Source organism: Cherax quadricarinatus, chromosome 1 (genome assembly GCF_038502225.1).
Source record: "Cherax quadricarinatus isolate ZL_2023a chromosome 1, ASM3850222v1, whole genome shotgun sequence".
In the NCBI taxonomy this organism is placed as follows: Eukaryota; Metazoa; Arthropoda; class Malacostraca; order Decapoda; family Parastacidae; genus Cherax; species Cherax quadricarinatus.
Window position 1 is genome coordinate 79,626,396 of NC_091292.1, and position 25,560 is coordinate 79,651,955.

General features: G+C 36.8%; 1 protein-coding gene across 6 annotated transcripts in view; it reads left to right on the forward strand.

Moving 5' to 3' along the window:
- LOC128688956 (receptor-type guanylate cyclase Gyc76C) overlaps nt 1-25,560 on the forward strand; it is a 619,662-nt gene that overhangs the window by 291,865 nt on the left and 302,237 nt on the right. For 4 of the 6 annotated variants that reach the window (XR_011391737.1, XM_070083032.1, XM_070083044.1 and 1 more), the window contains one exon: nt 6,716-7,027. Coding sequence is in view for 5 of the 6 variants with exons in the window: in XM_070083032.1 (XP_069939133.1) it covers nt 6,716-7,027 (312 nt within the window). In the remaining variant the exon portion in view is untranslated. The remainder of the gene's footprint in view (nt 1-6,715; nt 7,028-25,560) is intronic. The other 2 variants (XM_070083048.1, XM_070083055.1) reach the window with 1 other exon arrangement.

The following is a 25,560-nucleotide window of genomic DNA, read 5'->3' on the forward strand; positions in this document are numbered from 1 at the left end:
ACTTACTTACTTACTTACTTACTTAACATTGATTCTTGTACCATTCTGTTGCCAAAGAGTTAAAATATTTTTCTATATGAATAACTCAATTTCCATAATTTTTCGATTTTTTTTAAAGCGCGCAAATAATTGGATGACAGGGTCCTTAAGGTAATTGGTTTGTGATCACTTGTGCCGAGTTCCTCTGTAATTTCTAAATTATTAACAAGGGTTTCCTTGTTTGCCAGAACCAAATCAAGCAGGTTATTTCCCCTTGTAGGTTCTATCACAGACTGCTTCAAAAAACAGTCCTGAACTACTTCTAAGAAGTCATTTGATTCTAAATTCCCAGTCAAGAATTCCAATCAATGTGACTAAAGTTAAAGTCCCCTAGAATTACTACATTATCGTGCCTTGTGGCATTAACAATTTCCTCCCACAGTAATTTCCCTTGGTCCCTTGTACATGTCCTCAGAATCAAGATTCCATGATGTTGCAGTGTCTGACAAGTTACATAAGAACATAAGAATGGAGGAACACTGCAGAAGGCCTACTGGCCCATGTGAGGCAGGTCCTTATCAAAATGACCTCTACCCAAAGCTACCCAAGGAGTTACTCCCTTATCCAGTGACACCAATCAAACCCAGTCCCTCCCACTAATATTTGTCCAGTCTCTTTTTAAAGCTACCCAAGGTCCTAGCCTCGATCACCCTAAGAACATAAGAACAGAGGAACACTGCAGCAGGCCTGTTGGCCCGACATTAGGGATTTTCTTTACAATCCTTCCCTACTGGGAAGATTGTTCCACGCATCCACAACTCTGTTGGAAAACCAATACTTACCTATGTCCTTTCTAAATCTAAATTTTTCCAACTTAAGTCTATTATTTCTGGTTCTTACCTGATTTGACACCCTCAGTACTTTATTAATATCTCCTTTGTTTATGCCCATCATCCACTTATACACTTCAATGATATCTCCCCCTCATTCTGCGTCTCTCCATAGAGTGGAGATTTAAGGCTTTAAGTCAGTCTTCATATGGGAGATTCCTTACACAGTAAATCATTTTAGTCATTCTTCTCTGTAAGTTCTCCAACGAGTCCATATCCTTCCTGTAGTAAGGAGACCAAAACTGAGTGGCATAATCCAAATGAGGCCTCACTAGTGAGGTATAGAGCTGTAAAATAACTTTTGGACATCTGTTACTTATACTTCTAGAGATAAATCCTAGTAATCTGTTAGCCTTGTTGTGCACACTAAGGCACTGCTGTCTTGGCTTTAGATTTCTGCTTACCATGACTCCCAAGTCTTATTCACATTCTGTATGATCAAGCTCTACTTCACCTAGTTTATAGCTTCGAGGGTTATTTTCATTACCAAGGACTAGTACCTTACACTTATCCACATTGAACTTCATCTGCCATTTTTCAGACCAAGACATTAATTTGTCCAAATCCTCCTGGGGCTCATTGCTATCATCCTCAGAATGAATTATATGGCCTATCTTTGTATCATCAGCAAATTTACTCATGTCACTCGTAATCCCTTCATTGAGGTCATTAATGTAAATTATGAACAAGAGCACCGTAGTCATGGAGAATCTCCATGACTACGGTGCTCTTTGCACCAACTCCAAGGTTGAGGGACTGATTATCTCATCTTCTGTATATAGTTCTACTGTTTTCAAGTTATGTCCTGGAATTTGTATTTATAAAGTCCTGGTTGATCAGGCTCTGATCCACCAGGAGGCCTGGTCTCAGACCGGGCCGCGGGGGCGTTGACCCCCGGAACTCTCTCCAGGTAAACTCTCTCTCCAGGGTGGTGAAACATCTACAATAAAGATACCCAGATGTTGCATATGTCTTAATTTCATCTTGTCGGTATTGTATACCATTCTTGTATAACTTGTCAGACACTGCAACATCATGGAATCTTGATTCTGAGGACATGTATATAACCTTCACGACTACAACAACTACTACTACAACTAGCCCATCTCTTTGGGTAGGGCCTACATCCACTGGGGAATCCCGCCCACCAGTGACTATGCCCTCATCTGCTACACGTCCCATTTCCATCTGGCATTAGTTTATAAGTGCCAGGCTCCTTGCTTCTGCTTCAGAATCTCCACAACTATGGTGCTCTTCGTACCAACTCCAAGGTTGAGGGACTGATTACCTCATCTTCTGTATATAGTTCTACTGTCTTCAAGTTATGTCCTGGAATTTGTATTGATAAAGCCACTGGGTGGCGAAACGTCTACAATAAAGATACCCAGATGTTGCACGTGTGTCTTAATTTCATCATAATTTAAATGAAGAAAATTGACTCGGCATACGAACAAATCGGGATACGAACGAGGTTATGGAATGGATTAAATTCATAAGCCGAGGTTCCACTGTATATATTTTTTTAAGTTCTTTGATACTGAGAGCAAGTTTGTGAGCAGGGGTATCGAAAGTGAAAGGGTTAATATGGCATTTTGAGACTAATAAGACACTCTTAGTGATTTTAATGTGTACCTGCATGCCAGCACAGTGTGTAAGTTTACTTAGGTACACATAAGTATAATTATTAGAGTATATATAAAATATGAAATAAGTTTTAAATACTTGAAATTTTGGAAAGTTTCCAGACATAATGGAGAGATGTGCTCACGGAGAATGTAAACAAACCAGGTGGTGCGCTGTGACCGTATTAGAAAGTCATGCAGGGGGAGCTGTATAGCAAGTTTTGGTCATAATTTGAAATGTCTGTATTAGCAGAATACCATATAGTGAAATGCTGTAAAGCGGGGCCCTACAGTAATTACAGGTTTCTCCTCACTTTATGCAATTTTGCTTTGTGTGAATTCACTTGTATGTGGCAACTGTATTTTTCTTTTAATACATTGGCTGTTTTCCATTGAGGCAGAGTGACCCAAAAAAGAAAGAACACTTTTATCATCACTCACTCCATCACTGTCTTGCCAGAGGTGTGCAGTTCAAAAACTTTAGCATATTTCCACCCCTCCTAAGGAGTGCAGAAACTGTACTTACCACCTCTGGGACTCGAGTTCTCCTTACCGGTTTCCCTGAATCCCTTCAAAAATATAATCTTGCTCACACTCCAAAAGCACATCAAGTCATTAAAACCATTTGTCTCCATTCGCTTCTATGTAACACATTCACTTATTCTTGCTAGAAGTCTGAGCCCCTCTCATGCAAAACTTTCTTTACCCCCCTCCCTCCAACCATTTCCAGGATGACCCCTACCCCACCTTCCCTCCACTACAGATTTATATGCCTTCCAAGTCATTCTACTTATTTCTACCAATAATTTGCTATACTACTGGTATGTTTTATAAATTCACTCTTATGCAATCACCCTAGTACAGCACCACTAGATTTTTTTAACAATATCTCTTTGAATATCACTTTAAACTGATTCATTTTGACATTGATGAGAAAGAATGACCATAAAGAAAGCAGATTTTTGTATGGGAAATCCAGTGAGCATATTTTGAATGAAATTCTGTTGTTAATTTTAACCCTTAAACTGTCCAAACATAGATCTGCGTTTATGTGCATAGCGCTCCGACCTTGATTTTCTCCGTTTGAAAGTACAGTAAGGCCCCGCTTTATGGCATTTCACTTTACGGCATTCTGCTTATACGGCAATGTCAAATTATGACCAAAATTTGCTATACGGCAAGCGGTCTTTCAAATACGGCGCCCCAAACCCCGTTTGTTTACATTTTCAGTGACCACATCTATTATGTCAGGAAACTTTCCAAAATTTCAAGTGTTTTAAAGTTACTGCATATTTTATATGTACTCTGATAATTATACTTATGTGTACCTGTACCTAAATATACTTACACACTGTGCTGGTGTGCAGGTACACATTAAAATCGCTAAGTCTCCCTCTACTCATGACGCCAATACTACGTAATAATAATCAATCTTGGGCACACTAAATGTCTTATTTTACATCAGTATAGGCATTTTCATTAATCCATCTATGATATTTTCCTCAAAATTATATATGAAACCTGTTACCTAGCATATAAACATGATACATACACTCAGAGAATAAAAATTGATGTAAATATGAGATTTGTTTACAAAGCAGCTGTGTAGGTAGTGTCGGAAGAATTATGTTTTCTCTAGTCAAACTGGGGAATAACTGTAGAAAAATATTCTTTTCATATGCCTTTACTCTATATATAGCAATTCACGACCCTTGTGGGTTTAGTGCTTTTTATTAATAATAATAATATTATTAATAATAATAATAATAATAATAATAATAATAATAATAATAATAATATCTTCATTCACTCTAAAAATGGTGTGTTGCTGTTTGTTTATTCTGTACTAACTTGCACAACTTGTACACAATGTAAGAGTATTTGTATTGTGAGGTAATTATTATTATAATAAAAAAATATTGAGGTAAATGTTTTACAAACTCTTACAAACGTACGTGAATGAACTAAAAGTAGACACATATTAATACGCATTTATTTCACCTGACCAAGTGATCGCCCACTACCTGTTCAGTTTGTGTTCTTACATTGTCTCAACTCTGTATCTCGTTCTCTCTCTCATTTACTCTTTCGTTAACTAGTTGGCTCTCATTGACGATGGCGTCTAAGGTTAGCTGTGATAAAAAGAGAAGGCGTAAGCCTCTTGCTTTAAGTGCCAAGTTAGAGGATGATGGTGTGCCATTCTGATTTTATTCAATAAACACCCTGCCACTCACCTCTCGCACATCAATATTAATATTTTAAGGTAAGTAATAAGTGTAGTACTTTGTGTGTATCTTACCTTTTATTGTGTTTTTAATGCCTATTTCTATTGCTAACTTAATTTAAGTTAGTGTAAACTTGTTGTCTGGCATTTATTGCATATTTTATGTGTGCTCTGATAATAATACTTGTGGACCTGTGTGGTAGCCGGGTGGAGGGACAACATTACGTTTTCTCTGCTCAGCCATCAGAGAAAACATTTATGAATCTGCGTTTGGCCCAGCCACTCCCTCATTCTGTTTTTGTTTACAATTTTCAGCATGAATTATTCATTACTTCTACCTTCGTTTATGATGGCATCTATAGGTAGTTGTTAGAAATGATTAAATTCAGTGAACAAGGCATGTCGATGTTAATAATATGGCTCTGGCCCACAGTGTAGGTAGCCGGTAGGTGTAGCCCAGGCGGGCTACACCTACCAGCTACCTACACTGACTTCCTACAAATAAATACTACTCACCTCTCTTCCTATATTAAGACTACACATATTTTAAGGTAAATAATGAGTGTACTGTATGTGTATTTTACCTCTCTGGGATGTTTTCAATATCGTATATTAAGTATGAGATGGGGAGCCAGGGCTTCCTACACCTGGGCTACCTGCATCTGACTTCCTACACCTGACTTCCTACAAATAAGTACTACTCACCTCTCTCCCTACATTAAGATTACAAATACTTTAAGATAAGTAATGAATTTACTGTGAATGTATTTTACTTTGTGTGTTTTTAATGCCTAGTTCTATTACTAGGCATTTATATGCCTTCCAGCGATGTCTGCTTTCCGGCGACAGCCTGGAACCTAACTCGCCGTATAAGTGGGGCCCTACTGTATGTAAAAACAACGTAGATTTACGTTCGGAGCACTACGCGAGTGAACATAGATCTATGTTTGGACAGTTTAAGGGTTAAAGTGTCCTGCACCAACTCAAAAGGAAATGGACACCAAGTCAGATGAAGTTTGGTTGCTCCACCACAAAGCTGGAACTAGAAGTGGAATGAGGGAGGAAAGTGTAATAGAGATAGGTATTCACTAGATTCCTGGAGATTGGAAGTGCAGTGCTGGCACTCTGAAGGAGGGATGTTAATGTTGCAGTTTTATAACTCTAGTGTAAGCATGCCTCTGGGAAAATAGTGATGGAGTGAATGATGATGAAAGTTTTTCTTTTTTGCGATACCCTGCCTTGGTAGGAAACAGCCGATGTGTTAATAAAAAAAATATTCACAGGTTTATAATGTGTGCATCTCAATCCAGGCAAAGACAGGCTGGTTGGTTGGAAATAGTGGTAGGGTAAAAGGGCAATGAAGTTTAAGTGAATCTTTTATTTTCTCATTTGTTTTTTTTTGACCAGTTACATTGAAGTATTTGGCCATTTGTTACCTATCAGGTATGTTCATAATTTTTTTATAAAAAATAAGAAAATGTAGAATTTTTTCAAGACTGTGTACTGTATAGGGACTGATGATTAAGTTTTGCCTTATAATTTTTTCTCATTTTTTTGACCAGTATCATTTGTTTTTGTGTATATGATCATTTAGTACATGTATGGTAAGCTCATATTTGTTTGGTAAATATTAGTCAAGAAATGTGGAATTTGCAAAGTCTTAGTTAATGGTACAAATGAACTCATACAGATACAATAAAGCAGAAAATGATGAGTACTGTATATTTTGACCTCATATTGAGGCCATCTTCAGCAAACTCAAAACATATATGAGATGAAATTTATATAATGAGACAGTATGCTCGATTGACACATCTGTGACAGGAACAAGTAACCTTAGGACAGTTGGAAAAACTGTTGAAGTGTCTTATGCATATTTAATAGCTCTTTGATGTTCATTTTATTTAGTTATTAAATTGCTGTCTGTTTGTACAATATATAATTCATAAACTAGTGTAAGCTTATTAATCTAACTCTGTGATTTCTTTTAATCTCAACAGAACTCATCCCTTATGGCCACTGCTGAAATGATTAATATTAAGGATGAGCCAGAGTGTGGATATGATGGAAATTTATGTATTCACCCAGCTGGAAGGTTCAAAAAAATCTTAGCCTACGTGATGGGTGGACTCCTCATCATGAGCACCTTTATATCTACCATTTTGTATCGCAACTGGAAATACGAGCAGGAAATCGTCGGTCTGGAGTGGCGTATCAATCATTTGGACCTGGTACTGAGTAACCACACCTCCGCTGGGAGTAGGGTACGTGAGGCCGGCTTATACTCTACCTCTTCTTCCCTAACCAGCAGGGTACGTAAGTATTCTTTCAGTCCCCTGCAACTCTGCTCTAAATGGTTATCTTCTGTTCTTCAAATGGTTATCTTTATTGGTTGTTACTATTTTATATTATTGTTTCATCTTTGGCTTCTTGTTTACATTGTAATGCTTATGCTTTTTGTATTATCTTTGATCTATTAAATTTGGTGCATCATTGCCTTCTTTCTCCAGTGATACTTTTTTCTTTTCTTCATAAATTTTCCACTGTATTTCTTCCTTTGTTCATATAAGCTTTATACACTTCACAACTAACCTGCAGTTTTGAGAGAAAACCTTTGGGCGCATGTTGATCTATCCTGGACCATTATCTAGTCATAACTACACGTTGGTTTATCCTTGATCATTATCTAGTCGCAACTACATGTTGGTCTATCCTGGACCATTATCTAGTCACAACTGTATGTTGGTCTATCCTGGACCATTATCTAGTCACAACTGCATGTTGGTCTATCCTGGACCATTATCTACTCACAACTACATGTTGGTCTATCCTGGACCATCATCTAGTCACAACTGCATATTGGTCTCTCCAGGACCATTATCTGGTCACAACTGCATGTTGGTCTATCCTGGACCATCATCTAGTCACAACTGCATGTTGGTCTATCCTGGACCATTATCTAGTCATAACTACACGTTAGTCTATCCTTGATCATTATCTAGTCACAACTGCATGTTGGTCTATCCTGGACCATTATCTAGTCTCATCTTCACAGTTTGACTTAATAATGGTCCAGGTCAAACCAAGGAGATTGTAGGTTAGTTGTGAATTGTTCCAACCAAAGTATTGTGACTTTTATTCTTTTTTGCACTTGTTTAATTTTCATATATTGCATTTCTTAAGGATTTTTTTTTTTTGTAAATAATGAAGTTGCTAGTATATCATTGTTGCCATCTGTCTTGCTTTGGTCTGAATTAAAGGGGAGTCATTCCACAAGTCACATAGTTTCAGTACTTCACACAGATGTTTTCGTCATTATACCTAACGTAAATTCCTGCTTTTTTGACTAGTTTGGAACTTTTATATAATTTCCATATTTAAATTGCCATCTTGAAGACAGTGCAATAAGGATGCACTTATCATAGTACAGGTCCTCCATCACAAATCCGGCATCATTGGGACCTGTAGTGTGCCGGATTACTGAGTTTGCCGGATTACAGAGTGGTTAGGTTAGAATACACTTAATAAAATTAACCAACTTGAACACCAGCAAAAATTGAACATTTCTGCTACTTTGAGCTCAATTTCAAGGTACTTTTCATCATGAAAGCAATCAAAATCATGTCTATTTCTGTAATATATCTTCCATTCTATCAAATGAGACCAAAAAAACGAGTATACAACCATAAAAACCATTCGAAAATATACCGCAAAGAGGCGGCTAATGGCTGAGAAGTGAACTCCCTTATTTATCGTCCATCTTTTTTATTTTTGGTGTACATTAAGAAGCATCTTTCCATCATACATTGCCCAAGTTTCAATGAGATAGCCCAACAAACAACTGAGAAAAAAAATATTTACCAAAAATCATGTATGGCAAGCACAAGCCGGGTACTGGAAATAAATCACTTTCACTTTTTTGGGTTATCCTAGGTTCTCTATACATACGCTGCTATGTATGATAATCTGTATAACTGTATTTGTGTATACCTGAATAAACTTACTTATTCACTTATTCACTGCCCATTCACCTATTTCAACTACCCAATAAAGTGGTCAGAAATTAGCAATTTGGCCAATTTCACACAAGTGAAAGCAATCAAAATCATATCTGTTTCTGTAATATGTCTTCTATTCTATCAAATGTGACAAAAAAAAAGAGAATACAACCATAAAAACCATACTAAAATATACCACTATGGGGCCGCTAATGCCTGAGAAGGGAACTCTGTTATTTATGGTCTGATTTCTTTCATTTTTGGTGTACGTTAAGAAGCATCTTTCCATCATACATTGCCCAAGTTTCATTAACATAGCCCAACAAACAACTGAGAGAAAAAAATTATAATAATAATAATAATAATAGTAATATCTTTATTTACTGCACGTACATGTACAAGGTATACAGGCCTAGCTGACATCAGTGACATACTACTATATAGAATGCCCCTTGTTATGCTAAGCATTTCAGGCAAATTAGGTCAGTGTCCCAGGATAAGACCCACACCAGTCCACACTCTTCAGGTCACTTGTTCTATCTAAGCTGGAATATTGCTGCACATTAACAGCACCTTTCAAGGCAGGTGAAATTGCTGACTTAGAAAATGTACAGAGAACCTTCACAGCGCGCATAACGGAGATAAAACACCTCAATTACTGGGAGCGCTTGAGGTTCCTAAACCTGTATTCGCTAGAACGCAGGCGGGAGAGATACATGATTATATACACCCAGAAAATCCTAGAGGGACTAGTACCGAACTTGCACACGAAAATCACTCACTACGAAAGCAAAAGACTTGGCAGACGATGCAACATCCCCCCAATGAAAAGCAGGGGTGTCACTAGCACGTTAAGAGACCATACAATAAGTGTCAGGGGCCCGAGACTGTTCAACTGCCTCCCAGCATACATAAGGGGGATTACCAACAGACCCCTGGCAGTCTTCAAGCTGGCACTGGACAAGCACCTAAAGTCGGTTCCTGATCAACCGGGCTGTGGCTCGTACGTTGGTTTGCGTGCAGCCAGCAGTAACAGCCTGGTTGATCAGGCTCTGATCCACCAGGAGGCCTGGTCACAGACCAGGCCGCGGGGGCGTTGACCCCCGGAACTCTCTCCAGGTAAACTCCAGGTAACACCCAGGTACCCATTTACTGATGGGTGAACATAGACAACAGGTGTAAAGAAACACACCCAATGTTTCTACCGTGGCTGGGAATCGAATATTTACCAAAAATCATATATGGCTAGCCCAACCCACTGACTTTTTTGGGTTATCCTAGGTTCTCTACACATTTGCTGCTATGTGTGATAATCTGTATAGAGAAAATAGCTCTTTTTGTTTCAGTTTTATGGTGCAGTACAAGTGTATATTACAGTTAGCCTTGTGCTATACTCCGTTTTCTCTAATATGCCCCAAGATGGATAGGAGAATGGTACTTGTATCCCATATCCTCTTCATACCCCCGTCGAACTGCTTGGTATAATGCCAAATATTATTCATTCTGGAGTATCTAGATGTTTTTATGTTATTTATATTGTTTGTTATGTCATATTAGATTAATTATGATAGGCAAATAAGCCATAGTGTTGATATTAGCATAATAATAAAGCATATTCCCCTGCATCACAAGACTGAGCTCATGGCAGCTGACAGTTTCTTCTTAGCCACCTTATCTTTAATGAACAGTGTACTGTGTAGGTGCTTTGCACAACGAGAAGCATTTTTTTATTCGTTGGAACAATGGCTAGGGCTAAAAGTAAGCAGGTTATAACAATAAATGGAGAAAAAGAAATTGGAATGACTTATGCAGCAAGTAGCACCACCAAACAGTACCAGCAGGTTGGTGTAGCGACCCTGGAAATTTGAAATTATTCTAGCCGAAATTAGTGCTGAATAACTGATGGAACTGGATGTCTGATTGCTGGATTTGTGATGGCGGACCTGTATTCAGTAGATTTATTAAAAAATAAAATAAAGAAAAGACAAAGTATGATTGCAAAGGAACAGGGTGAATTTAGCAAGGGTAAGGGATGTGTGGACCAAGTGTTTACATTGAAGCATATAGGTAAGCAATACTTAGATAAGGATAAGGGAGTATATATTGAATTTATGGACTTTTTAGAACAGGCATGTGAGGTGGTAGATAGAGCAATGATATGGCAGGTGTTGGAAATGTATGAAATAAGTTGCAGGTTGTTAAAAAGCTATACAGACTTCTTATGAGGTAAGTAGGTGAAAATGGGAGTATTTTTCAGTAGAAGTGGTTCTTAAAATGCGATGTATGATGTCACTGAGATTGTTTAACCCTCTGAGGGTCCGTCTTGTAGTTCTATGGCTTTGAAGCCAGGGTCCAAGCTGTAGAACTACATCATGAGCTCAGCTCTCTCAAATAAGCTGTGATCAATAAATTTGGGCCTAGATATGAGAGAATGCATCTGTGTGGTAAGTGTGCACCACATAAAACAAATCCTACAGCTCGCAGTGCATAACGAGAAAAAAAAAACCCAACTGTGTTTTTGGATTAAAACAGCAACTTTGGCATGTATTCTTGTGTGGTTTTTATGGTTATATATGTGGATTCTTGGTCTCTTGTACACATTGTGGCCACAATGTGTACAAGAGAGGGATTTTGATGGGTTTGGGGCTAACCCTGAAGAGCCTATACCAGTTGTGGAATCTATTGTGTCATTGGGGAACTCCATGGGGTTGGATGTTAGTGGGGAGAATGTGGAAGAGTTGGTGGAGGACGACGATGAAGAACTAACCACTGATGAGCTGCAAGAGCATCTGCAACAGCAAGAGACCACAACTGAGGAAACTGCTTCAGAGGAGGGGAGAGAGAAATGGAGGGAGTTGCCTTCTTCAACAATTAAGGACATTTGTACAATGTGGACAAAGGTGCAAGCCTTTATGTTGACACAGCTATTGCAAGCCGTGCTGGTGACTTTTACAATGACAATGTTGTGGCCCATTTTAGGGAAATCTTAAACGAACACCAGATACAGAGCTCTATGGACAGATTTTTGGTGTGACAGAGGTCCAGTGACTCAAGTTGTTCCCAATGGCGTTAAAAAATGAAGGGAAGTAATCCTGGAAAAGGACTTTGTACCTAAAGTCCTTATGGAAGAGAATTCCCCATCCAAACAATAATACACCTCCATCATCTCCCCTCCTCCCATCTCATCACTCATCACTACATCTTCAATAAAGGTAAGTGTCATTTATTCTTCATGTAGTATTTATTCATGTATCATTGTTTTCTGTGTAGGAAATTGTATACTTCATGTGATTTTTTTTTTTTTTAACACTTTTGGTTGTCTGGAATGGATTAATTGGATTTCCATTGTTTCTTATGGGGAAAATTAATTCGGCTAACAATAAAATCGGTTAAGTACAAGCTCCCTGGAACAGGGTCCACTGTAATTATAATTCAAATTTAACAAAATTTTAATTATTAAATTAATTAAATTGCAATTATTAAATCTACAGTGCCTGACTAGTCTCTACCAAAGCAATCTCACACTATACGCTTATCTTGAACATAACATCTCCACTGCCTCCAGCCTCCTCCTTGCTGCAGCAGTGAAGCATTCAAAAATGATTTCTTACACCTATCCAAAATGTATGAGCTCTGCTACAGTACTCTGGTGCATTCCTGCCTTTTCCTTTATTGTTAAAAAGTATTTCACAGACCCTTCAACACTTTTCTTATCCATTCCATGATTCACCTCACCATACCTAATGATACATGCACATCTAAGTTTGGAAATAGATTCACTTCATACTCCTGTCATTGCCAAGACTTCTTACTCTCATTACCTTCCTCTTTTCTATGTTCACTTTCAATTTCTTTATTTTACGTACCCTTGTGTGTTCCTCCACCCCAACCTTTGCAACTTCTTTTCTGAATTTCCCTAAGGTTTTATGTCATCAAAAGAGCAACTGTGATGACTCTTATTTTATATCAAGTTCATTATGCTTTCAATCCACACTTCTTCCCAGCACTCTAGTATGCACTTTTTTCAACTCCATTTATATATGGTAAATACTGTATAATAACCCTTTGAGGGTCCATCCCATAGTTCAGTGCCTTTTCCACAGGGTCCAAGAATTTAAAAAAAACATTTTTTGTTATTTTCTCTTATAAAATGGTAGGGAATCTTTTTTTTGAGGTAATAAAACTAAAAGCACAAAAACTGATGGAAAACTGATAAAATTACGCTAATGTAAATTTTGCTGCATCAGCAATATTTAAGCATAAGCGATTTTGCTAACTTTAACTCCAAGTTCAGGCTGATTACATTAGTCCAGTCAACCAAATTCTTGGCTATTTCCCTAGTATCACTTCTATTTTATCAACTGAGCACAAAAAACTGCTCAATCATCTATTTCAACTACCCAATAAAGTGATCAGAAATTAGTAATTTGGCCAATTTCACACAAAGTTCAAAATATTCCAGTTTCAAAATACGGTCCAGAATAAACAATGTAGGCATTCCTGGCACTAAAATAACACTTGCTCTGTTGATTAGTTACATTTTCAGGCTTTACAGATGAATTCCATTTTCATTTTTATTCACATAAAGGATTTTTATCCACACCAAAAAATAGAAGATCTACTGTTATGCAATATTGTAATAAGTGTGTAAATAATGTCAGTGCATTCATAAATATATGTTAGAACCACCAGTTGATGTGTATTGGACACAAGACGTGATTTATTTACTCTTGAACATAGGCAAAAATCAAACATTTCTGCTACTTTGAGCTCAATTTCAAGGTATTTTCATTACTAAAACCAATCAAAATCATCTCTACTTCTGTAATAAATTTTTTTGCCATCAATACTTACCGAGATATGGAGGCGTGAAGTTGAAAGAAAATGAACTGCATATGGCATCATCACCGACTGCCGGTCACCCGGTAATCTTTTATTTACTCTTTTTTCTACTTTTTTCTATTATTTTTTAATTTTTTTTCAAGTAACTTTTATGACCTGTGAGACCAATATGAGCAATATTTTATAAGTTTTTTCTCTTTCTATACTACACAATAACTGTACAAACACTGTTGTCACTATATTGTTTACAAAACTTGTTTACACAAATGAACAATATAAAATGTTGTTTATTACTATTTTTCTACATTTTATATACACATATACAGTCACAGGACATGTTTCTAGAAGTTCTGCAGCCTGTGGAAGCCTTTGAAACATGGTGTCATGCACAGTGGTGTTTTACACTCCTCACACGTAAAACGAGTGTCTCTGCGTTGTTGTGGGTATTTTTTGTATGTGCACAGACGTAACACCTCTTCTGAGCCTTTTTCTTGAAAGCAGTAGCAGGCAGTTTTATTAGGAAGTGATCACCATGCTTCAGACAAGAAGGTAGTTAACTGTTGATAATTTGCAACAACAGCACACTTTATTTCCTTTCCTTTCGCCACGATTGAAGTGATGGTTGAATGGGGTTTGCCATACATGCTGGCAAGCTCTGTAACACGCACTCCACTCTCATATTTTTCAATGATTTCCTTCTTGAATTCAATCGTGTTCTTCACTTTCTTTACCAGAGGGCTTGCACTAGCTTTCCTTGGGCCCATGGTGACTTATTTAGCAGTTGCAATCACAAAAACAATGGATTATTATGTATGAACCCACAGAGTGATGGTCACGTGTTGGTGAACAATGGCACACTGAGTGTGAATGGCATGGGAGACTGGCTTGGTGTGCGTGGTGACGGGCAGACAGGTACCGGACGGTCGCCAAATCACGAGTCTAATCACGAAACTCGAGGCCAAATTTTGCCAAAAAAACTTGCCAAAAATCGAATTTCACGAAAGTCGATGCTGCCGAAACTCGAGGGTCCACTGTACGTACTTGAATATGACACTAATATCAGCTGTACGGCTTATTTATCTATCACAATTCATCTAATATGACATAATAAACAATATAATTAACACAGAAACATGATATATACTCTAAAATGAATAAAATAGGCCATATTATGGTGGTGGAGGCAATGATGGAAGTGTCCACCATTTCCTGTTTAACATTTACTATAGTATCTTCCCATGCTCTTATTGTAAGAGAAAACAGAGTATTTGTGAGGCTAATTGCAGAAATATTGTATATAAAAACATAATAAATCATAATACACTACAGAATGTAAAGAAATGTTAAACTGTTTATATAAAGTGTATATGTTAGTTTAATATGTTTATTATGCACCCCATACCCCTCCTTTGGGCGGTAGTCAAAAGATTACAGAGGTACATAATGGGTCCAGGGACTGGACCCCAAAGTTATGATAGTTGAACTAGTTACAAAGGCAATGAACTCCAGGTAGATCTGGTCACAATCATGGCAAGTTGCAAAGGTAATGCACTCCAGGTAGATCTGGTCACAATCATGGCAAGTTACAAAGAAATGAACTCCAGGTAGATCTGGTCACAATCATGGCAAGTTGCAAAGGTCATGAACTCCAGGTAGATCTGGTCACAATCATGGCAAATTGCAAAGGTAATGAACTCCAGGTAGATCTGGTCACAGTCATGGCAAGTTACAAAGGTAATGAATCAGCCTCACTCCTATACATGGTTACAATCATGAACAAGTTACAAAGTAATGAGCCACTGCACGTCCACATCCGGTCACAGTTGTAATGAGTTATAAATATAAATATTAAGTGGATCATACACCCACACGAGCGCGTGCACACACATACACACACGAGGGCGCATGCACAGACACATGCACACAAGCATACACAACCAAATAACTGCTGCAGCATATGGGCGCCTGGCAAACCTCAGAACAGCATTCCGACATCTTAATAAGGAATCGTTCAGGACCCTGTACACCGTGTACGTTAGGCCCATATTGGAGTATGCGGCACCAGTTTGGAACCCACACCTAGCCAAGCATGTAAAGAAACTAGAGAAAATGCAAAGGTTTGCAACAAGATTAGTCCCAGAGTTAAGAGGTATGTCCTATGAGGAGAGGTTAAGGGAAATCAACCTGACGACACTGGAGGACAGGAGAGATAGGGGGGACATGATAACGACTTACAAAATACTGAGAGGAATTGACAAGGTGGACAAAGACAGGATGTTCCAGAGACTGAACACAGCAACATGGGGACACAGTTGGAAGCTGAAGACACAGATGAATCAAAGGGATGTTAGGAAGTATTTCTTCAGCCACAGAGTAGTCAGGAAGTGGAATAGTTTGGGAAGCAATATAGTGGAGGCAGGATCCATACATAGCTTTAAGCAGAGGTACGATAAAGCTCATGGTTCAGAGAGAGTGACCTAGTAGCAACCAGTGAAGAGGCAGGGCCAGGAGCTTGGACTCGACCCCTGCAACCTCAACTAGGTGAGTACAACTAGGTGAGTACACACACACACACACACACACCATACACACACACACACACACACACACACATCATACACACACACACATCATACACACACACACATCATACACACACACATATCATACACACACACACATCATACACACACACACATCATACACACACACATCATACACACACACACATCATACACACACACACACACACACACACACACACACACACAGGATCCATACATAGCTTTAAGCAGAGGTATGATAAAGCTCACGGCTCAGGGAGAGTGGCCTAGTAGCGATCAGTGAAGAGGCGGGGCCAGGAGCTCGGACTCGACCCCCGCAACCTCAACTAGGTGAGTACACACACACACACACACACACACACACACACACACACACACACACACACACACACACACACACACACACACACACACACACACACACACACACATACACACACACACATACACACACACATACACACACACATACACACACACACACACACACACGGGGCCAGGAGCTGAGTCTCGACCCCTGCAACCACAATTAGGTGAGTACACACACACACACACACACACACACACACACACACACACACACACACACACACACACACATGCCAGGAGCTAGGACTCGACCCCTGCAACCTCAACTAGGTGGGTGAGCACACAGACACACGAGTAATGCTTTATTTACAGTGAGCAAAGTCAGGGTATTTTTCCAGAATGGTCTGTAATATACCACTGTGGATAAAATACCTTGATATATCTTGAACATTTCTGAGTGAGTTGTCTCTAAATTCATCAGTTTTATCACACTCCAGTAAGTAAGTAAGTAAGTTTATTCAGGTATACACAAATATAGTTACATAGAATTATCATACATAGCAGCATATGTGTAGAGAACCTAGGATAACCCAAAAAAGTCAGACAGAGTGACTTATTTCCATTGGGGTCCTTTAATGACGCAGGGTGTGACAATAGTCCATCTGGCAAAGTTTATATTTCGTTTGGTCTACATATTACACACCTGGAGTAGAGATGGTGGGGGAGGTTGAGGGTGGGGGAGGTTGAGGATGGGGGAGGTTGAGGATGGGGGAGGTTGAGGATGGGGGAGGTTGAGGCTGCGGCATATCATGTCAGTGGCCCTGTAAACCTCCAACAACAATATTGTTTTGTTTGATCGCTGAACTTAACTGATACAATTTGTTTTCTTTAATCACTGAACTTTACTGATATAATTTGTTTTGTTTAATCACTGAACATAACTCATACAGCTTTAGTATCTACATATCATAGATGTACTAAGCTGGTATTGCCTGGCTAAGTCCATGGAAATCATTGTCTTTTTCTTTTCAGCACTGTCCTTTGCGCCTATTTTCTTAGGACCCATGGTTAGGAAAAAGGAATTTGGCCAAATGACTGTAAAAAAAAAAATGCAAGCAAGCACGAGAGAACTGCTCCTACAGCGATGTAAATGTGTACTGCTTACCGGATATTTTGGCATCAGTTGTACCGACTAGCGGCAGCATTCTGAATTATTATTACATATGTATTATGTATTAATATTATTATTATTATTATTATTATTAATTTAGGTAACTGGAGGACAGATCCAATTCCCGAGATCAAGAGCCCCTCACCAGCATCAAGGAACCTTGATGCTGGTGAGGGGCTCTTGATTTAGGGAATTGGATCTGTGCTCTAGTTACCTAAATTAATAATAATAATAACCAATAATAATAATTATTATAATAATAACGAACGCCACCAACTCGGTGCACTCTTTACCTCACTGTGGGAGCAGTTCTCTCATGCTTTGCTTACATTTTTGATAGTCATTTGGCCAAATTTTGTTTTTTTAAACATGGGTCCTAAGAAAGTAAGTGTAAAGGACAATGCTGAGAAGAAAAAGAGGATGATTTCCATGGAATTAAAGCATGAAATCATAGATAAACAAGCGAGGCATCTAGGTTTTGCATTGATAGGGAAGCAGGGGGAGCTGGCTCATAACTCAAATGTTGGCTCATAACTCAGAGCAGGAAATCGACCCAGGGATGGTTCGTATCTCAAAAAACTCGTATGTTGGGACACTAGTAAGTCAAGGTTCCACTGTACTAGATAGCAAGTTTACACTAACATATAAGTTAGCAATAGAACTTGGCATTAAAAGCAATAAAAGTAAAATACACATATAGTACACTCATTACTTACCTTAAAATATTCCACTTTCACGGGCTTCGAACATTCAGGAATTCCCAGCTGCCTAATCATATTTAAAATATGTCATTACATATGTTAGGAATTGCAGCGGTGGCAGAGTTTGTTTGGAGATAGGACAAGATAGTCCTTCAATATGACACTAAAATCAACTCTTCGGCTTATTTATCTCTCACAATTCATCTAATATTACATCATAAACTATATGAATAACATAGAAACATGGCATATACTCTAGAATGAATAAAATACATGTATTTCATTAAGTATGTTAGGAATTGTGGCAGTGGCAGAGTTTGTTTGGAGATAGGACAAGATAGTCCTTCAATATGGCACTAATATCAACTCTGCGGCTTATTTATCTATCACAATTAATCTAATATGACAAAATAAACAATATTAATAACAGAAACATGACATATACTCTAGAATGAATAAAATACGTCATTAAGTGTTGTTGTGTTGGTGTTGTTGGGTATATAAGAGCCACTGAGACATAAGCCTTACATAGTGGTGGTGGAGGCAGTAGAGACTAGAGATGGCGGTGTTGTCAGTCGCCCTGTATAACTCCAACAACATTGGAGGAGTTAGGTTCGTGCTGTCCTTTTTCTATTGATTAATCACTTAATTTACTTGCTAAACTGTTAATGCTACACTTTATCGCTGGCTGACACTATAGCCTTTATTGACTCATGCTGCTTTAATATCACACATATCGTAGAATCACTGAAGAAGGCACATTCTCCCCTCTCTCTTCCTCCTCCACTTTGGTACTCTGCTACGAGTTCTTTCTTGAATTCTATAGTCTTTCTCACCTTCTTTTCCAAAGGGCTGGCATAGTACAATATTTTCCGATGTTTTCATGTGTTTTATGATTGTTCATAGTTCAATAGGTTAAGGAAGCAGTATTGTTAGGCTAAGTAAATGCTATTATTATATTTCCCTACAGTATATTTGGGCACCAAATATTCGTGATTTTTCAACATTCGCAAGGTTCTTGGTCCCCTAACCCTAGCGAATGTGGAGGGAGACTGTAATTCCTAAATTTATTATTTATGGACCCTTAGAGACTATATATATAAACAGTCAATTAATTATTGGTATTTTCATCTTAAGCTAGGCTTAAATTTGTCCAAAATGTGCCGTGTAACAATGAACTCTCAGTATGCAATCCTAAATGTCACCCATCTCTGTACATTGTATCATGCTGAAATAAAAATTATTATTATTCTTTATTATTATTATTATTATTATTATTATTATTATTATTATTATTATTATTATTATTATTATCATTTTTATATCATCACAACCAGCAGTGGCATCATCACACCTGCTGTTTCCCTGTCAGAACATCATGGTTTTTCAAATATTGTATTTAATTTACTAACAAACTTTAGCATCTTTAATTTTTTATAAATTTCTCATCAGAAATATACACTTATTACTTTGAGTGTCTTTTAAGCCCATTATTAGATGACCTGTACAGTACTATGGGACAAGTGGCAATTCTTGTTCTTTTATTCAAAAAGATGTAAAGATGGTTCACTAGTGATTCTGCTTCATGCATGTGTACCCTTCTAGTGAGGGGGCACCTAATGCTGCTGAAGGGCTCTTGGTTCAAGGAATTGGAGCTACCCTCCTCTTCCTCATATCCCACCTGATTTCCTATCATTCCTTAGGTGCTGTATGACCCCTACAGATTTAGCCTCCACAAATATAATAATATTACATGCATGTGTTAACTATTACAAGTTCAACCTGCAGCAGTGGCCTGAGAGTTCCATCTTCCAACTTATTTTATAGACAGCTGTGGCCTCTCTTGTACTGTTTACCAGGTTGTACAATATAATTAAAATGTTTTTACTTGTGTTTAAATAGTAATAGTAGTTTAATATACATATTGTTTTGGCTTAACTAAAAGATCATAGCACCAGAACATGTGACTACTGTAGTAATCTTTGTTGGATTACACTCACCATTACTGATACTTTCATTCTTTACTGATTAACATATTTGTGAAATTGTAACAATGTCTGACAAGTAGTGATAATTGACTTCAGAAAACTAATAGAGGTACAGGTCAGCCATCGCTAATCCGGCAATCAGTTATCCGGTGCCATCAGTAATCCGGCACTAATTTCTGCTAACATAATTTCAAATTTCATCATTATACTGACTCAAATTTCATCATTATACTGACTCATAAATTGTGCAGATGGTTGTAAATCCACAGCAGCAAGCCAGTGGAGGAGAAAGCAGTGATGAAGATGAAGAAGAAGTAGTAGAGTCTCTACTGATAGGGTAATTCAGTTAACAGGTGAACTGCTAAAAGGTCGAGAGCAGTGCAGTTTTATAAGTGAACAAGAAATACATAATGAAAGTTTACATGTTGCAATATAAACTAATCAAAGAAAGGCCAAAATATATGAAATAGCTCAACTTGGTTAACTTTATTAAGTGTATTCTAACCTAACCACTCTGTAATCCAGCCAAAATCATTAATCTGGTACACTACAGGTCCCAGTGATGCCGGATTAGTGATGGCCGACCTATATATGGTATTTTGTTCATGTGTAGCAAACTTTTACAAGCTCACTTGAGATATGTTAACTACATGCAAACAAAACATTGTGTACCTCTGTGAGTGAAGGGTTTTCTGTTTTCTCAAGTCATTTTATTTAATGTTTGCTAAAGAATAATATAACTGTATCTCTTAACCTGAAAGTGTTTTGTAGAGATTTTATTTTGTGTGGTTGGACACTAGATTATTAACATGTAGAGTATGTGACAAACATTTGCAAATCTTGAAAATTTAATATCAAAACACCCTCCAGAAATGGGAAAATGGATGACAAACAATTGGCCATTTCTGGAGTATATTTTTATATATAGTTTGTATATCAGTTATAGCTAATAGGTATAAAAATATTTTATTTAAGCATTATTAGTACTTAGACTTACCTGACTGCATTCTCCATGTTTACCAGGATTGAGTTGTAGCTGGAAGACCTTGCTTTTTAACCATTAATGTAAACTAATAGTTTCATTACATGACTGACACTGCTTCAAATCAATCATGACAACTGAAACACAAATACACTAGCTACAAACAACATTATTATTATATTATGCTTTATCTTGACCATTTAAAACGCTATCTCAATTAAAATTCCAATTAATTTAGTTTTTGGGAAAAACAAACATAAAAATTTCTCATTCAGATAATAGTAACCAAAACAGGTAACTACAAGAACCCAAAAGCAATTTATTGTATTATATACCTGGAGGGTGTTCCAGGTATGGTTCAAAAATGTTTAGCCCAATAAAAAATAATTCACACATTCACATATACTGCATTAAACATGAAATAATTTTGCAGATATGTTATTGAAATGCAACTTTTCCCATTTAGATTAAAAGCATCATTATTTAAAATGTTTTTGCATGCAATTTTTAAAAAAAATAATTAACAAGTCTCAAATACAGTATTACCCAGACGGGATAAGTTCTTCTCCATGAAGATAATAAGAAGATCTTAAGCTTCTTAAATGTCACAAATAGCTTCCTTAATAGTGAATGACTTATAAAATTCTTGCAGAATCCCTTTGTGAATTGTAAACCTTCACACAAATGCTTTCTGCTAGTGACTTTTAATGTTGCAACTCAGTGGTCTATTGGTTGTATTAAACATTTTCAGATTCAAATTCAGTTATTTATTTATGTATACAAAAATAATGTAGTTATATATAATAAAACAGTGGTAGGTACAAAAGAAAGCCACTAGTATGCAACAAATTTCAGGCATTAATGTTGGTAGAATACTGACAGTATGTTAAGTGAAAGGACATAAGTGCAACTAATGCAACATTAGTTGCACTTGTGTCCTTTTACTTTACATTTCAGGGAAACTAATTGTTGTATTAAGAAATAAGACTTTGACAAAAATATTGCTGTTACATAAATTGTCAGGATTAGAATGAGCATTGCTTTTGTCTAGCAACAAATATAAGCCTTATACTGTATATGGTGTTCTAGCAGCAATTCCATATTAGACCAGTCAGCCTCTTTTTCTTATTCTTCTTATACATATGTAGAAACCTGGGATTCTCTATCACAAGCAAAAGTTCTGCTTGTGTTAGAGAATCTCATCTGCTGTTAATTTATGCCTAGTTACTAAATAAACAAATATTATCTTGTAACTATCAAACCTTGTTCATCTGCCAAGCTTCTTTCACCAATAATTATCCTCCCTGTATTACTGTGACACAATTTAAATGAATCATGGTAAATATTAGGAAATATGAATAGTTTAGTAATGTTTATTTTCTTTATAATTCTTGAACCTTTCCATAGTCATCCAAGCATATACCACAGTCCCATACATTTTTGTTGATACCACAGCCAATGCTTATTATGTAGTTCATGCATTCTCAACTTGCAGCATGAAATCAGAATAAATCCCTTTCAGTGTACATTGACACACAGTAGCATACCAGAACAATAAACAAACAAAACAAACAAACAGACAAACTAACAAAATTTGTTTCTTTGTAAGATTACATTGAGATATGAAATTACAGTAATGAGTTGCAGTGCAGAGAGAGCCACTATCATGCCATGGCATTATGGGGAGACTTAATATAATGGCTTACAGACTACTTAATACTAAAGAAATTGATCATAGTTTGTTTAAGTTGTATACATCTTTTTTATATTTATAGTTGACAGTAATTTTACTCTAATTACAATAGTGTCAAAAATAAATATTGAAATTATATTATGGGAATATAACATTGTGAGTTGGTGAAAGTAGTTTACAGTATGAGAATGCTACAATTGGGTGTAAGGCAGTATTGTGTTGGGTAATAGGTAATTGAGAAATTTTTGGTAAAGTTAAATATTGAGTATTAAGTACTATATTTAGTTTAGGGTGAGTAGGTGGCTTTTGAGAAGAGCCTTAAATTGGTGTTCAGACCTGGTTACTTTAGTATTTACTGGTAATGAATTCCAAATTTTGGGGCCCTTTATGTGCATAGAGTTTTTACACTTAATAAGAGACACAAGATTTTATGTGGATTTTAAGGCATTTCCATAGCCAATCTTTGACAGTGAAGCATAAATTAAATGCCAGCACTCAAGTTAACCCTTTCAGGGTCCGTGCTGTAGATCTACAGCTTTATGTTCAGTGTCCAAACCATAGATCTGTGCCATGAGCTCAGCTCACTCTGATAAGCTGTGAGCAGTAAATTTGGGCCTAGATATGAGAGAATACATCTATGAGGTATGTGTGCATCACATAAAACAACTCCTGCAGCACACAGTGTATAATGAGAAAAAAAAACTGAGACTGTAATGTTTAATTAAAACATCGACTTTGCAGTGTTTTTACGTATGTTTTTTATGGTTGTATTTGCAATTTCTTGGTCTCATTTGATAGAATGGAAGATATACTACAGAAATAGAGGTGATTTTGATTGGTGTAAGTAATGGAAATGGCTTGAAACTGAGCTCAAAGTAGTAGAAATGTTAATTTTTGCCGATGTTCAAGAGTAAACAAATGATCTCACAAGTCTAATACATGATAGCTGGTGGGTCTAATATACATTCACAAATGTGGTGATATTATTTATACAATTATTACAGTATTGCATAACAGTAAATCTTCTATTTTTTGGTTTGAATAAAAATTTATTATGTGAATAAAAAATCAAAATGGAATTCATTTGTAAAGCCTGAAAACATAACTAATGAACAGAGGAAATGCTAGTTTAGTGCCAGCAATGCCTGCATTGTTTATCCTGGACCCTATTTTGAAATTGGAATATTTTGAACTTTGCATTAAATTGGCCAAATTACCAATTTCCGGTCACTTTATTTTGTTGTTGAAGCAGTTGATTTGGTGATTTCTTGTGCTCAATCGATAGAATAGAAGTAATACTAGTGAAATAGCTAAGAATTTGGTTGATTGGAATACTGTAATTGCCCTAAATTGGGAATCAAAGTCGGCAAAATCGCTGATGCGTAAATATCGCTGACACATCAAAATTCACAAGAGCATAATTTCGTCAGTTTTCCATCAAATTTTGTACTTTTTGTTTTATTACCTTCAGAAAAAGATTCTCTACCATTTCATAAGAAAAAATAACAAAATTATTTTTTGAAAATACTTGGACCCAGGTATGCACTTTGAAATTTGGCCTCTGGACCTTGAAAGGGTTAAAATATTTTTTTTATTAAGAGCCATGGATTAATTTTGCATGAAAAATTTGCTTAACCCTTGACTGTCGCAACCCCCAATCCTGAAGTGTCTCCTGGTGTCGCAAAATTTAAAAAAAAAAAAAAAAAAAAAAAAAATTCTTATGAAATGATAAGAGAATCTTTTCCCGATTGTAATGACACCAAAAACACTAAATTTGATGGAAAACTGACAGAATTACGCTCTCGTGAAGTTAGCAACCTCGGCGATATTTACAAATCGGCGATTTCGCCTACTTTGAGCCCTAGTTTCACCTAATTCCATTGTTCCAGTCAACCAAACTCATAACTACTTTTTTAGAAATCCGTTTTTTCTATAGATTGAGTACAAGAAACTGCCCATTTACCAATTTCAACTACCCAATAACGTGGTCAGAAATTTGCAATTTGACCAATTTCACAAAAAGTAAAAAATATGACAATTTCAAAATAAGATCCACAATGAACAATGCAGACATTCCTGGCTCTAAAATAATATTTTCTTTGTTCATTAGTCACATCTCCAAGCCCCTCTGATATTACTCTTGCTTTCTATTTTGAATTTTTATTCAAACAGTAAATCTTCTATTTTTTTATAGAAGATTTACTGTTATGCAGACTACTGCAATACTGTAATAATTGTATAAATAACATCAACTCATTCATGACTGCATATTAGAATGGCTAGTTGGACATTTATTGGACAATGACATCATTTGTTTACTTTTACACATCGGCAAAAATCAAATACTTCCCCTAATTTGAGCTCCATTTCCAGGTTCTTTTTATAGTAAAATCAATCAAAATCACATCTATTTCTCTAATATGTTTTCTATTCTATCAAATGAGACCAAGAAAACGAGAATACAACCATAAATACTATACGAAAATAGACCACAGAGTCAGCATTTTAATTAAAAAAAATGGTGCCTCTAGAATTTATGAGTATATATACGTCAAACACGGTACCTCGTAAGACGTATATATACGACCTCGACAGTC